Source organism: Herpailurus yagouaroundi, unplaced genomic scaffold (genome assembly GCF_014898765.1).
Source record: "Herpailurus yagouaroundi ecotype Mexico unplaced genomic scaffold, PumYag 161, whole genome shotgun sequence".
NCBI classification, from domain to species: domain Eukaryota; kingdom Metazoa; phylum Chordata; class Mammalia; order Carnivora; family Felidae; genus Herpailurus; species Herpailurus yagouaroundi.
In genome coordinates, this window is record NW_024412402.1 from 1,119,811 (window position 1) to 1,135,010 (window position 15,200).

General features: G+C 41.5%; 1 protein-coding gene across 1 annotated transcript in view; it reads left to right on the forward strand.

The window, feature by feature from the left end:
- Positions 1-15,200, forward strand: part of CUL5 (cullin 5) — a 79,121-nt gene that overhangs the window by 41,629 nt on the left and 22,292 nt on the right. Inside the window, exons 4-9 of the mRNA XM_040482835.1 lie at positions 3,735-4,024; positions 8,980-9,015; positions 9,151-9,244; positions 10,577-10,707; positions 10,957-11,064; positions 15,106-15,170. Of these exons, the coding sequence (XP_040338769.1) occupies positions 3,735-4,024; positions 8,980-9,015; positions 9,151-9,244; positions 10,577-10,707; positions 10,957-11,064; positions 15,106-15,170 (724 nt within the window). The remainder of the gene's footprint in view (positions 1-3,734; positions 4,025-8,979; positions 9,016-9,150; positions 9,245-10,576; positions 10,708-10,956; positions 11,065-15,105; positions 15,171-15,200) is intronic.

Sequence of the window (15,200 nt, forward strand, 5' to 3'; positions counted from 1 at the left end):
AAAATACCACTGGACTTTTGATTGGGATTGCATTGATTCTGTATATTACTTGTAGTCTCATGACATCTTAACACTATTATTCCAACCTATGAGCACTGAATATCTTCCCATTTCTTTGTGTGTTTTTCATTTTGTCTCATCAGTGTCTTTCAGTTTTGAGTGTATAGTTCTTTTACCTCCTTGGATAAATTTATTTCTGGGTATTCTTTTTGGTGCAGTTGTAAATGAGCTTGTCTTCTTGATTTCTCTTTGTGATAGTTCGTTATTAGTGTAAAGAAACATAATAGATTTTCGCATATTAACTTTATATTCTGAAACTTCACTGAATTCGTTTATTCTGACAGTTCTTTGGTGTTGTGTTCTTGGTTTTCTATATTAACGTCCTGTCATCTGTAAATAGTGGTAGTTTTACTTCTTCCTTTTGTTCAGCCCTGTCTCAGCTGTTGTTTGTCTCTCAAATCTTTGTGCTTGTCTGAGCTGCTGTTTATGTATATTCCCAGTAAAGGATGTGTCAAGACCTTACAGTGTCCCAGGATAAGCGCGTCTTTATAACTAGAATAATGCCGTTGAAAGTGAATTAGCGCCAGTAATGCCCCTGCTGTCGCTTTTGCTTTATGGAATGTGGTCAAGGAAGGTCTTTTTCAGGGAGTCACATTGGAACTAAGACCTAAGACCTTGTGAAGATCTGGGACAAAGCTTTCTAGGTGGAGGGAAGAGCCAGTGCGAAGGCTCTGAAGCAGGAACAGACTTAGCCTGTGTGAGGAACAGAGGAAGAAGGTTAGTGTGGCGGGTGAGAGGCGGTGAGTGACCCAGATGGAGGAGAGAGGGGGCAGGAGCTTAATGTGGTGGGAGGCCATTCTGGGGGTTGAAGCAGAGAACTGATGTCCTCTAATTTTTATATTACGAAAGGGCATTTGGTTTGCAGTGGGGTATTTGGATCACACATTATATCAGGGGGAGAGGTGTCGTTGGCAGTGGAGCTGGATATATAAGTGGAGGGATTCAGGATGTATTTTGGACGTAGAACTAGCAGGTAGGTGCTGTTACTCTTTTATAAGTGAAGAAAATGAAACTCAGAGACAGTAGACGTTAGCCTCTGATAGCTAGGAAATGGTGAAGCTAGGCTTCTTATAAAGTCCATTTCTAGATCCTGAGTTCCTAAAGATAATGCTAAGCCCTTTGGGGGTGTATAAAGAAGAGACACAAAGTTTGATACATAATTTTGAATGTACGTATGGCATATAACACATGTGTAGTTAACTCTCTTGGTTGCAAGGAGCAAGAACCCATCTCAAACAAAAAAGGCAAATGTGTCAGTTCATGTCAAATCCAGTGTGGAAAGTACAAGGAGAAAACTAAAATGAAGGATATCTGGATTTACAGACTTGGAACTTTGTGAGAACTTTCTAGATACATATTGTTCTCCTGGTCTGCTCTGTTATCTTCTGCAGCTGGCAGTCTTTGTTGTTGTTGTGCTGTTGAAGCGGGGACCCTGAGAGCTGCCAGCCTGGCCTTCCAGATTGTGACTGAAAGAAGATAAGAGGCTGGCTCCTAGGTTTTAATTCATCCAGCTTGAGTTGCGGTCACCAGCTTGGATCACATGCTTTGTGTGTGTGTGTCGTTGCACACGTGTGCGAGCGTGGCTCAGTGGCAGCGTGTGTGTGTCATGGAGGAGACTGCCTTCGTCAGAGAACGGCCCTTAGAGCAGCTTCCGCTGCGTGCAGTTCAGGGGACACCTGGGATGTCATCCGTCCCGGACGTGCCGGCAGCTGAGGGCCGTGCTAGTTGTGCTTAGAGGAGCGCCGCCCAGTCCCTCTCACTCCCGTGATGCGCGCGGCTCTCACCAGCTCCCTCTCCCTCGGGTGGTCCTGGGACACATGAGCCGCAGCCCGTTTGTAAAACCAGGAGAGAGCCTTCAGAGCTGCACCTCTGGAGAGATGCACTTGACAGCAAAGAGTGAAGCGTGAGGGGCACCTGGTGACTCAGTCAGTTAAGTGTCCGACTCTTGATCTTGGCTCAGGTCACGATCTCATTGTTTGTGGGATCGAGCCCCGAGTCGGGCTCTATGCTGACAACACGGAGCCTGGAGCCTGCTTGGAATTCTCTCTCTCCCTCTCGCGCTGCCCCTCCCTTCCTTGCATGTGTGCTCGCTCGCTCTCTCTCTCTCTCTCTCAAAATAAATAAACGTTTAAGAAAAAGAAGTGAAACATGGTAGAAAGGAAGGAGAAAAAGCTTAAACTAGGATAAGTTTAACATTTTTCCTATGGCTATTAATATTTTGGGTGATTATCCGACATACCTTGGCATTCCCTGAGGGCACTCAGTTAGTACTTATTATGCACTTAAAATATGTTAGGTCTTGTGCCAGTTGTGGGTAATAGCAGACATCTGCTTCCTGTCTTCAGATGGACACTAAAATAAAGTGGATTGTTTGTACAGCAGTGTAATGGAGTAGAGAGGGGACTGGTGGTGGCAAGTCTTCGAGGCAAAGATGGTGGGGGGTGGCGTTAACAGCGGTTAGGGGTGTATGTGTGGCCACCACGTGAGGATTTCGATTCCATTGTTGTCATTTTACCAGCTGTGTGCTCTTTGGCAAGTCATTCAACCTTTGTAATCTGTGTTTGCTTAACTGTAAAATGGGATAATACCCACTTGTGTGGTCAAAGTTTAATAAAACACTGTGCCTGGCAGGTAGTTTTTACTGCTGGGGCTCAGATTTGGAGAAAGTTGCTGATTCGAAGACAGGAACTATTTTACTGTCCATACAAAACACTGATTTAAAAAGTTAGCAACCAGGGGCGCCTGGGTGGCGCAGTCGGTTAACCGTCCGACTTCAGCCAGGTCACGATCTCGCAGTCCGTGAGTTCGAGCCCCGCGTCAGGCTCTGGGCTGATGGCTCGAAGCCTGGAGCCTGTTTCCGATTCTGTGTCTCCCTCGCTCTCTGCCCCTCCCCCGTTCATGCTCTGTCTCTGTCCCAAAAATAAATAAAAAACGTTGAAAAAAAATTAAAAAAAAAAAATTAGCAACCAGGCCACAAGTCATAAATTAATAACATTAAAGTATTTGTTAACTTTCACTATTTTATTGTATTTTTTTTTAATTTTTTTTTTCAACGTTTATTTATTTTTGGGACAGAGAGAGACAGAGCATGAACGGGGGAGGGGCAGAGAGAGAGGGAGACACAGAATCGGAAACAGGCTCCAGGCTCTGAGCCATCAGCCCAGAGCCTGACGCGGGGCTCGAACTCCCGGACCGCGAGATCGTGACCTGGCTGAAGTCGGACGCTTAACCGACTGCGCCACCCAGGCGCCCCTATTTTAGTGTATTAAGGGTGATTGCGAAAAAGTGAAGGTAAGTCTGACTCTTCGTCGCTCTGTGTAGTCATGTAAATAGTTGATAAATGAAGCAAGTACTAGTTATAATGGTAAAATAAAGAAATCTTAACCAAGCTAGAAAGGCCAAGGGAAATTAATTTTGAGAATAACCTTCCACGCATAGAATGAATGAATTCTTGAATATGTTACCTTGTATGGTTAAAGACCTTCTAATGATAAAGTAAAATCTTAAAGTGGAGAAACCTAGGATAATTTTTAGTTCATCCTCTACTTTATAGTTGGGCTGAAGCAAATTATTACTTGTACAGATTTATGTAATGAACAAAAGAGCCATTCTTGTTGCTTTGTACTAAATTTCAGTGAAGTGGAATTAAAGTTGCAAATTGAATACCACTAAAGGAAGACTGTCCACGCCACTTGGCCGACCTGTCCCGCCCTCCATCCTCATTCAGCAGGTCCTGAGTGCCTGCTGTGTTGCATGGCGGGTGCCATCTTTGCAGAGTTTTGCTGTAGAGGAAGGCAGAACACGGAGCACATTCATAGTGAAAGTGTCGCACCTTGCAGACCTCTGGGGAGAGATCTGTATGGATTTAGAGCTTGTGTTCATCTCAGGCAAAACACGCGAGGTGATGGCACCTGGCAAAAAGTTGTGTTCCTCACTGAAGCTGGCAAAAGGAGACGGAAAGGGGGTACAAGGTGAGAGGGATGGCTTCCCACTCTCCATTCAAGGCAGATTTTTCAAATAACAAGTAATATATGTAGGGTTGACTCTGTATGTAGTATTTTGGTAAATGATGGGAAAGAAATACAAAAGAGGAAGAACATGATCTATGCCCTCAAGGAACTGATGCTCTTGTTAAGACTCTTTTACAAGAAGGGGAAAACTGTCAAGCAATCTCCCTTTCTTCTTTTTGCCCATGTAAAATAGTGTTCTGAAGGATTTTTCATCACATAGGGATTTATACTATAATTAATCTCTTTTATTTAAAAAAAAAAGCCTTGTTATGAAAGTTTTTAAATATTTACAAAAGTGGAGAAAAGAGTAATGAACCCCACCCCCGTACCCAGCCCCTAGCTTCAACCGTGATCATCATTTTGTTATATTTACTTGGTCATTGCCTTTTTTGTTTTCTTTCCTTTTTTCTTTTCCCATCCCTTTCTTTCCTTCCTTTCTTTTATCATGTCAAAGAAATTTATGATGTCCCATATATTTTACTCTATATGATACAGAAGTTCATTATAACGTTTTCATGCTTGTATGTACTTAATGATACATACCTAGTCAGTATACCTAACCAATTCTCTCATGATGGGCATTTTCATTATTGTCATTACTATAGTTTATTTCTTATGAATAGTACTTCCTAGGACATCCTTATATGCCTTTGTCGTTTTAACACTTTTATGCACACACACGTGGCGTTCTCTTGGAATGGAATTTACTAGAAATTGCTGAAGCAAAGGGTATGCACTTTTACAAATCGCTACATGATACCAAACTGATCTTTGGAAATGTGGTGATTCTTACTCCCATCAACAGCGTGCCTGTTGATCTTTGCTTATCTCGCTTTTGTCAATCTGTGGATTTTGACAGTTTTCCTGGTATTATGGACTTGAAAAAATGTTTATGTGTATTTAAGAATTATTAATGATGGGGGGGCCCGGGTGGCTCAGTCAGTTGAGCATCTGACTTCGGCTCAGGGCATGATCTTGCGGTTCATGAGTTTGAAGCCCCGCATCGGGCTCTGTGCTGACATCTCAGAGCCTGGAGCCTGCGTCAGATTCTGTGTTTTCCCCCCTCTCTCTCTGCCCCTCCCCCACTCATGCTTTGTCTCTCTCTCTCTGTCTCTCTCTCTCTCTCTCTCTCTCAGTCAAAAATAAGTAAACATTAAAAAAAATATTAAAAAAAATTGTTTAATGTTTATTTTTTTTTGAGAGACACAGAGACAGAATGTGAATGGGTTAGGGGCAGAGAGAGAGGGAGACACAGAAACAGAAGCAGGCTCCAGGCTCTGAGCTGTCAGCACAGATCCTGATATGGGGCTCACACCCACGAACTGTGAGATCATGACCTGAGCCGAAGTCAGGCACTCAACCAACTGAGCCACCCAGGCGCCCTGAAAAAAAAGTAAAAATTATTAATGAGGCTAGACGTCTTTATTCTTATTATGAACCGTTTTTATTCTTTTGTGAGTTCAGGCTAATTTTTTATAAACTTTCACCACTTTTATTATTTTACTTCTTTATTCAGGAGCTATAGTATCATTATTTCCTATATCTGATGTTCAAGCCTCTTCATAATTTTGCCCTAACCTATTTTTCTCAATACTGTCCAACAAAAGTCATGCTACTCCAATAAAGAATATTTCTTCATTATTTAAAAAAAAATTTTTTTTTTAACATTTATTATTGAGAGAGAGAGGCAAAGCATGAGCATGGGAGGGGCAGAGAGAGGGGGAGACACCGAATCTGAGGCAGGCTCCAGGCTCTGAGCTGTCAGCACAGAGCTTCACATGGGGCTCGAACCCACAAACTTAGAGATCATGACCTGAGCCTAAGTTGGACGCTTAACCAACTGAACCATCCATGTGCCCCAAGAATGTTTCCTCATTCTTACATTTTTTTTCTATTCATTTTTTTTCTTGGATTCATTTTCAAGCATTTTTTACTTGTTTTCTTAATGTTTTACTTTATACTTTTTATCTGCCTGTTTAAATCCTCCAGAATCCTATGGTCCATCTTGTGATAAAGTCCCCACAAATTCTCTAGCCTTCATCAGCTTCCTCTTACTTGAAATCCCACTGTACCTATTTTTCCCACCACTAGATTTAGTAGCAAATTATAGGCTACTTTGTTGTGTTACTTATCAGGCACCAGCTGTGTGTGAAGCCACGAATACATATCTGTGGACAAAACATAGTCTTTGTCCTTGTGAAGTTTATAGTGTAACAGTGATGCCTTTATTTCTACATCTTTGGTTTATTAATGAGTTGAACTTCTTTTAATGTACCTCTATTATATATGAATTATACACAAATTTTTAGATATACACATACATGTCCCCAGATGGGTTATAAGATTATTGAAGATACAAACCATGTTCTATACTTCTCTCTTCCTTAAAGCCCTTAGTTCTCAGCATGTAGCCATTATTAAGTATATACTTGCTCTGTTAATGTAACAGAAGTTCTAGATAGTGGAGTCATATACAGCCTCATATTACAAGACCTCATGAACTAACTGTGCAACATTTGCAAGTTACTCAGCCTCCGTAAGCTTGTTTCCTTATGTGTTAAGTATCTGTTTGATAAGGTTGTCATGTGGGTTAAATAAGGTAGTGTATGTGAAGCATTTAGCGCAATGCTTGACACAGAGTAGGTGCTCTTGGAAAGATACCTCTTACTATATATATAGTTAAACCTCTCAAAGTAGAAACTGCTTCAGCAGACCTTTATTTTCGTAACTATCTTTCATCTAAGCAGTTACCAGATCCTGTTCAGTTTTCTTCAATCATCTTGTCCTCTCCTTTTAATTCTCATTATAACCCACAATAAGAAATACATTATGTATTGTGGCTTAGTATATACTATGCTTACTTGCACATATCTGAAACCAAAGTTCTATGAAATAATACTCGCTGTTATTATGTACGATGCACTCTGCTTTTTTTGTTGTTGTTCTGTGTTATTTAAAAAAAAAAAAAAAGCTGGTTACAGTCATTGAAACCTTTCGCAACAAGGGGCGCCTGGGCAGCTCAGTTGGTTAAGTATCCATCTCTTGATTTCGACTCAGGTCATGATCTCATGGTTTGTGAGTTCGAGCCCCGCATCAGATTCCTGGCCCAATGTGGAGCTTGCTTAGAATTCTCTCTCTCTCCCTCTCTCTCTGCCCCTCCTGCACAAATAAGTAAATAAACTTAAAAAAAAAAAATTTCTTTCACAACGATTTGAAACACAGGCTGGAGTTTAGGAATTTGCAGGAGTTGGACTAACTTCACTTATATTCAAGTATAAATTTTCAGTGAAATAGAAGATGGAGGGGGAAGCCTGGGTGGCTCGGTCGTTTGAGTGTCCAACTCTTGACTTCAACTCAGGCTATGATGTCACAGTTTGTGAGATCAAGCCCTGCATCGTGTTTGTCAACGCAGAGCCTGCTTGGGATTCTCTCTCTCCTCTCTCTCTGCCCCTCCTCCGCTCACATGTGCTCACTCTCTGTCTCTCAAAATAAATAAACTTTTATGAAAAGCAAAATGAAAATGGAGATGAAGTGACAGAGGCTTGGAGCTTATTACGATTGCACTTTTTCTCTTCTGTTATATGTAGTTAGACTTACCTCCTCACAGTCTGCCTTGTTGCAGAGGGTGGGCGTGGTCAGCTGTGTGCATCACAGAGCTGGTGTAGTGTGAGACTACTCAGGAGTTGGGGCAGAGCTTCCCCGCCTGGGCAAGGCAGAAATTTCCCCACCACCTTTGTGTGTATTGTTTTCTTAGGAAACTGGCATACATGGATTTTAAAGTTGTTAGCGTAATTCTCAAAAAGGGACCTGAAAAAAACTTTGTATTCAAATTTTTTTAAGATTTAGAAAGTAGTATAATGAATCCCTATTACCTAAATTCAGCGTCAGTAATTATGAACATTATGTCAATTCCAAGGAGAATTTTTAACAAAGAACTTTTAAGACACGCATAATTCCCTTCCTCAGTACGGATGCATGATCTTCATTTGAGAAGATTTGTACCAGTCATCCGTAGGGCACCTTGCTTTACACGACCTATTCATTTTAATTGAGGCCTGCACGAATAATAAGTAATTCTGTGACGCGAAGGAGCAGTGGTGGGGGTGGGGTGGCTTATGTTGAAGACCGTCTGGAACACTGGACCCTGGCCATGTTCCTTGGAATATTACAACAGTCTCCTTGACCAGTCCACTCTTGGGGGAGTAGAAGTTCATTGCATTTATCCTCTGTTTAAAACCTTTGATTCTTTGTTCCCTGCCCCGCCTATAGAATAAAATCCCAAACTGTAGATTTTCCTTCATAATCTGCCTCCAACTACCTTTCTAGTTTTCTCTTCCACTGTTTATTCCTTACCGTATCCAGCTTCTTATTCCTAGAACACTCATTCCATTTTGGACTTGTAGTTATTTTTCAAGATTCAGTTTAGATTTCATCTTGTACACGAGACCATTTTAACTACCCCAGAAAGAAGTGCATAGTTCCTCTGCTTGTTTTTGTTTGTTGGGTGTGTGTGTGTGTGTGTGTGTGTGTGTTGCCAGTTAACTGAGTTGTTCTTAGTTTATGTTTGCTTTCTTCCTCGCCCTTAAGTAGACAGTGACCTCCTCCATAGCAGGGGTTATACCTTAATCTTCGTCTCTGAACCACTTCTTTGATGCCTGCACACAGTAGGCATCTCGTGGTGGTTGGTTGAATGGACGTATTCATACTTTCAGAATTTTAAAATCTAATTTTAACACATGTTCTCTCCAGATAAGAAGAATTCATCAGTTTATTTAATTTTTTTTTCATTTTGTTTTGTATATTTTCCAGTTTTTTTCCTTCCCTCCTTGGGGGGCTTTATTCAAATTTCTAAAGAGAACATAAGTTCTGTAGCCTTTTTCTTAGGTGTAAATATACTTTGGTGAACTAGAATAGAGTATCCACCTTCAGCGTTCCTGTAGTAAAGGTAAGTAAAATCTGCTTTCAGTATACTCAGTTTTTTGCTCTTGTTGTTGAACAGTATGATCTTACGGGGCTTAGAAAGCAGAGTGGAGGAGATTTGTGCTTATAATCGCCTTGACCAGTTTTTGCTGTATTTCAGCTCATGGAATGCTGTGTAAATGCCCTGGTGACATCTTTTAAAGAGACGATCTTAGCCGAGTGCCAAGGCATGATCAAGCGAAATGAAACTGAAAGTAGGTAAAACATCACATAAAGTTCTCATAATCTTTTAAGAGGTATCTTTGAAGCGAATCACTTTTAATAAGTTTGCTATTAGATTATTCTTTTATATAGAGGTATATTTGTTACGGTAAACTGTGCTTAAAGAAAATGGTAAGATGTTTAACATATAGAAGGTTGCAAATTTGCATTTTAAACATTCTCCCCTTTGGTATCAATGTGCAGGGGAGGGGGTTGGATTTCAGCGTGTCCTCAAACCGTAGGACTCCTGCTTTTAAAGGCTAATTTAAATGGTAAACACAGGGATAGGAAAGAACTAGGCATTTGACTTCTGTGTGGGACTTCGTGACAAATATTTTTAGAAAGTAAAATAACATTCCATGTTGATGCTCTTCATCCCTCTCCCCTAAAATATGTTACAATTTAAGGTTTCTGCAAGTACTTTTTTTTTATTATTTACATGTTTTCTTAATAAAGGTATATTTGGGGAGGTTGCAAGTACATTACAACCAAAAGGAATATGGTAAAAAAAAATTACCTATATTTCTACTACGTAGAGATAACAACTTTTAACACTGTGATGTATTGCTCTCTGGATTTCATTGTGTATAAAAATCTCCAGCTGCATTTAAAGTCCGTATTTCAGCTCACCTAGGTTCATACACTTGTTAATAGTTTTGTAGTAGAAAGCTCATTGGCATAAATGAAATATTTGAATCTTTGTATGCCAAGCTAAGTAGAGTTCTATCTTAACCGATCCCTGTTGGACTCCCTTCAAAAGGATTATTTAGTCGCAGTTTCGTGCAGCAAGATTTTTGCGAAGGTCAGTTAAACAGTATAACATGAAACAGTGCTTTCATAAACTGAAAAATGCCCTATCAATGAGTGCACTTTTATGTTATCCCTAATACACTTTTTTCTTTTATAATCATTACTCTGATGATGTGAGTTTTTTTGCCCCTTAATGATATGGTGCTATGAATTTAATATTGTGTCTACTTTATGAAATAGGCTATTACATAAATTTTTGTGCTTCTTAGAATAAAAACTGTTCTGTGGAATTGAAGGTCAAATGATTCACCTTGTAAGAGGAGTTAGGTTTTGTGCTGTGTGATCACTTTTAATTTGAATTTCCTTTAAAAACAATTTTTGTCAGAATGTAGATCAAGAAGTTCTAGTACTTATTGTAACAACTCCTAAACTAATGGTACCTACAGAGTACTATTAAGGTTCTCAATTTCCAGCTAATATTTCTCCATACTTTTCCTATCATAGGCATTCTAGACCAATGAGAATTTTTATTTTGATGGATGAGGTGATTTCATGAGTGTGTTGTGTCCTTTCAGAACTACATTTAATGTTTTCATTGATGGACAAGGTTCCCAATGGGATAGAGCCAATGCTGAAAGACTTGGAGGAACATATCATTAGTGCTGGCCTGGCAGATATGGTAGCAGCTGCTGAAACTATTACTACTGTAAGTTTCCTCAATGGCGAGGATGAATGTGTGTCAAGGTTGTTTTTTAAATGTAAGATCGGGTATTTAAAATAGTGATTGATGGCAAAACAGTAATATTGGAACATCTTTTAATATCGAGAAAAAATTTTTTTTGGAGAAGTCCCAAATTTTATCTCTATAATGATTTATTAAAATTACATTTATATTATTTTTTTGTATTGTTTTCTTTTTAAAATCTCATTTGAGTATGAAACATTTTATTTTTAGGACTCTGAGAAATACGTTGAGCAGTTACTTACATTATTTAATAGATTTAGTAAACTCGTGAAAGAAGCTTTTCAAGATGATCCACGATTTCTTACTGCAAGAGATAAGGTATGTATTCCTGTATATTAACACTACTGTCATAATATTTTTATTTTTATTTTTTTATTTTTTATTTTCTTTTAAATATAACTTAGTGTCAAATTGGTTTCCATACCACACCCAGTGTTCATCCCAACAAGTGCCCTCCTCCCTGCCCGTCACCCACTTTCTCTTCTCCCCCACCCCCCCCAACTACCCTTAGTTTGTTCTCAGTCCTTAAGATGTTATGTTTTTAAATTTAAAAAAATTTTTTGAAAGAGACAGACCACACGCACGGGGAGGGGCAGAGGGAGAGGGAGAGAGAGAACCTTAAGCATTCTCCATGCCCAGCGCGGAGCCCAACGCGGGGCTCAATCTCACAACCGTGAGATCATGACCTGAGCTGAAATACAGAGCCAGACACTTAACCAGTGAACCACCCAGGTGCCCCATCATAATTTACTTTTAAAAAGAAACTTGCACCATTATGCTACTAAGTTACAAACTGAAAACCTAGCAACTCTTTTTTTTTTTTTTTAAATCAGTGGAGGCCAACCATTTTTATTTTTTATTTTTATTTTTTATTAAATTTTTTTTTCAACGTTTATTTATTTTTGGGACAGAGAGAGACAGAGCATGAACGGGGGAGGGGCAGAGAGAGAGGGAGACACAGAATCAGAAACAGGCTCCAGGCTCTGAGCCATCAGCCCAGAGCCCGACGCGGGGCTCGAACTCACGGACCGCGAGATCATGACCTGGCTGAAGTCGGACTCCTAACCGACTGCACCACCCAGGCGCCCCGCAACCATTTTTATTATATTTGGCTTGGTACATGTTTTTGTAAGCGTTGGGTATGCTTATGGACTAGAATTTAGTAGAAAGTTGCTCCTTCATTTTTCCAAGAATATTGTCCCCTTTTTTACTCTTACTGATTATTGAATTCCTATTCTTCCCTTCTTCACCCTTCAAGACCCACCTCAAAGTACATTCCTCCTGGAACTTCCTTGATAGCTTGCCTCCCCCAACATCCTGTCCCAAGCAGAGTTGATTCCTCCACCCTCTGCCCTTTTCACAGGACTCCTGGGTATTATGTCACTTACCCTGTTTCCCTTACCCTTTCTTCTGCCTTGCTAGCATGGGATAATAACAAAGCATAGAATTATCCTTAGAGTTGTATCTTTTAAAGTGTCGTAAACCTATCACTATAGAAATTACCATCAGTGTTTTTGCTTTGAACTACCTGTCATTATTTCCCAAGTTAGATTTTTTTGTTGTTGTTCTTGTGTCTCTAAAAAGAGAATCAACTTTCTCCAGTAGCGTTGAGGGTTTTTTGTTTTGTTTCTTCCCCTCTTTCTGTTTGTAGGTGGATAGGAAGAGAGAGAGAGAGGGAGGGAGAGAGAGGAGGAAAGATGTTAAGGGAGGATGGAGGTAGTGAGTTGGTTTGAAATGTTAAATTGAGCGGCTGGCAGAGGCATCATTGAGGGGACATTAGAATCAAGATTGAGGGTGATTAAGACATGAAGTCATGTGGTATATGAGGGAAGTGTGTTCAGCCAAAGGGGACAGCGGATACAAATGCTGTAGGCAGGAATATCCCTGTCCTATTCCAGGAACAGGGGAGAAAAAGGTCATTGTGGCCTGAGTGGATCAAGTGAGGGGAGAAGAGTAGGAAATGAAGTCAAAGAGATAATAGAGGCCAGATCACGTCAGGCTATGAGCCATGGTAAGGAGTTTGGTTTTTTTACCCTGAGTTGGACAGAAAGTCCCTGAAAGGTTCTGAACAGAATGAATATGACTTACGTTTTAATTTTTTTAATTCTATATTTGAGAGCGAGAGAGAGAGCGAGCAGGAGAGGGGCAGAGAGATGGGGGAAGAATCTGAGGCAGGCTCCAGGCTCTGAACTGTCAGCACAGCGCCCAGTGCGGGGCTCGAACTCACAAGCAGTGAGGTCACGACCTGAGCCGAAGTCGGATGCTCAACCAACTAGGCCACCCAGGCGGCCCATATGACTTACATTTTAAAGGATCCCTTGGTTGGGGCACCAGGTTGGCTCAGTTGGTTAAGCGTCTGACTCTTGGTCATGACCTGTGGGCTCAGGTCATTATCTCACCGTTTGTGGGTTTGAGCACCACATTGGGCTCTGTGCCGATGGCCTAGAACCTGCTTGGGATTCTCTCTCCCTCTGTCTCTGCCCCCCCCCCCTGCCTCTGTCTCTCAAAAATAAGTAAACAAACATTTGAAAAAAATTTTTAAAAAAGGATCCCTTAGGGGCGCCTGGGTGGCACAGTCGGTTAAGCGTCCGACTTCAGCCAGGTCACGATCTCGCGGTCCGTGAGTTCGAGCCCTGTGTCGGGCTCTGGGCTGATGGCTCAGAGCCTGGAGCCTGTTTCTGATTCTGTGTCTCCCTCTCTCTCTGCCCCTCGCCCGTTCATGCTCTGTCTCTCTCTGTCCCAAAAATAAATAAAAACGTTGAAAAAAAAAAAAAGGATCCCTTGGTTGCTGCAAAAAGAACAGACTAAGAGGAGCAACGGAAGAAACAAGAAGAGCAGTTAGGAACCTACTTGGGCAATTCTGTGAAGTAAGGATGGAGGCTCGGCTCGGAACGGTAGCGGGTAGAGGTAGTCATGGTTGGTTGGATACTGATGATGACAGCAAACTACCCAAGATTTGCTAATGAATCAGATGTAGAATGTACTAGAGACCAGAGATGACAGTCCGATTTTTGTTCCGATCGATTAGCAGCATGTGCTTGCTGAGATGGGGAAGGTGATGGGAGAGGCAGTTTGTGGGGGACGGTTGTAGGGAGATTAGGAGCTCAGTTTTGGACAAGTTAACTCTGAAAGATTTGTTCAACGTCCACGTGGCAGTGTCACGGCGGCCATGTAAGGGAGAGAATAGACCTGGAATCGTAAATGGGGAGCTTTAGCGTTTGGATGGTATTTAAAGCACGGACGCTGGCTGTGATCACCAGTGTGATGAGTGATGATAGCAAAGAGTTTCAGGGACCAGCCTGGGATAGTCAGTTTGGTTACGAGAAGGATGGAGAAGCAACTTTCCTGAGGTGAGAGAGGGATGAGTGGAATGACCAGGAGAGTGCACTGTGGGAGGAGACAAGTGGGAGGAGTACTTTGAGGAGGAGGCTGTGATCTGCTGTTTTAAAATGCTGCTGAGAGGTCAGATGGGATGGGCATCGGCCATTGTCTTCAGCAGCATGGAGGTGGTCAGTGACTTGGCGAGAACAGTTAGCGGAGCTGTGGCGCGAAAGCCTGGTCCTGGAAGGTTTTCCCAGGAGGAACGGCAGTAGAGAAATTGGAGACCATGGGCTGCGCACTTTATCCATTAGTCGAGCTTAAAGAGAGAGAGGTAAATGAGGCTGTGGCTGAAGGTGAACAAAGGCAAGAGAGAATTTTCAAGGTTTAAATAACGGTACGTGTGTATGGCGAGGCTGCAGAAATGGTGGGTGGGGGGGAAAGTGAAGATAGAGAAGAAATGGGAGGGAATTCTGATCACTTCAGTTTTATTAGGAAAATAGGAAGCCACCTCATCAGCAGGAAGTCTCCCTGGGAGAGGAAACATTGGAGGCTGAAGAGAAAGGAGATGGTACGAGATGTGTTCTGGGAGAGTGTCTTGACAAGAGAAGGTGGGGTGGCGGTCAGGCAGCACTAAGACCCCGCTTGAGAATAACGACAATCATAGCATCAGGAGGGGCATGAAGTCATTGACTTGAGAAATTGTGTCAGGCCAGGTACACCATTAAAATATCTAGCTGTACATTAAAAAACACAAGGGTAGGGGGCGCCTGGGTGGCTCAGTCCATTAAGCATCCAACTTCGGCTCAGGTCACGATCTCACCATTCATGAGTTCGAGCCCCACATCGGGCTCTGTGCTGACAGCTCGAAGCCTGGAGCCCGCTTCGGATTCTGCGTCTCCCTTTCTCTCTGCCCCTCCCCTGCTCACACTCTGTCTCTCTCTGTCTGTCTCTCTCAAACATTTAAAATAAATAAATAAAATATCTAGCTGTATTTTCAAAACAAAAAATAATGCTCATTACATTTTAAATTCTTTACAGGCATATAAAGCAGTTGTTAATGATGCTACCATATTTAAACTTGAATTACCTTTGAAGCAGAAAGGGTAAGTCTTTAAAAATCATGTTTAAAATTC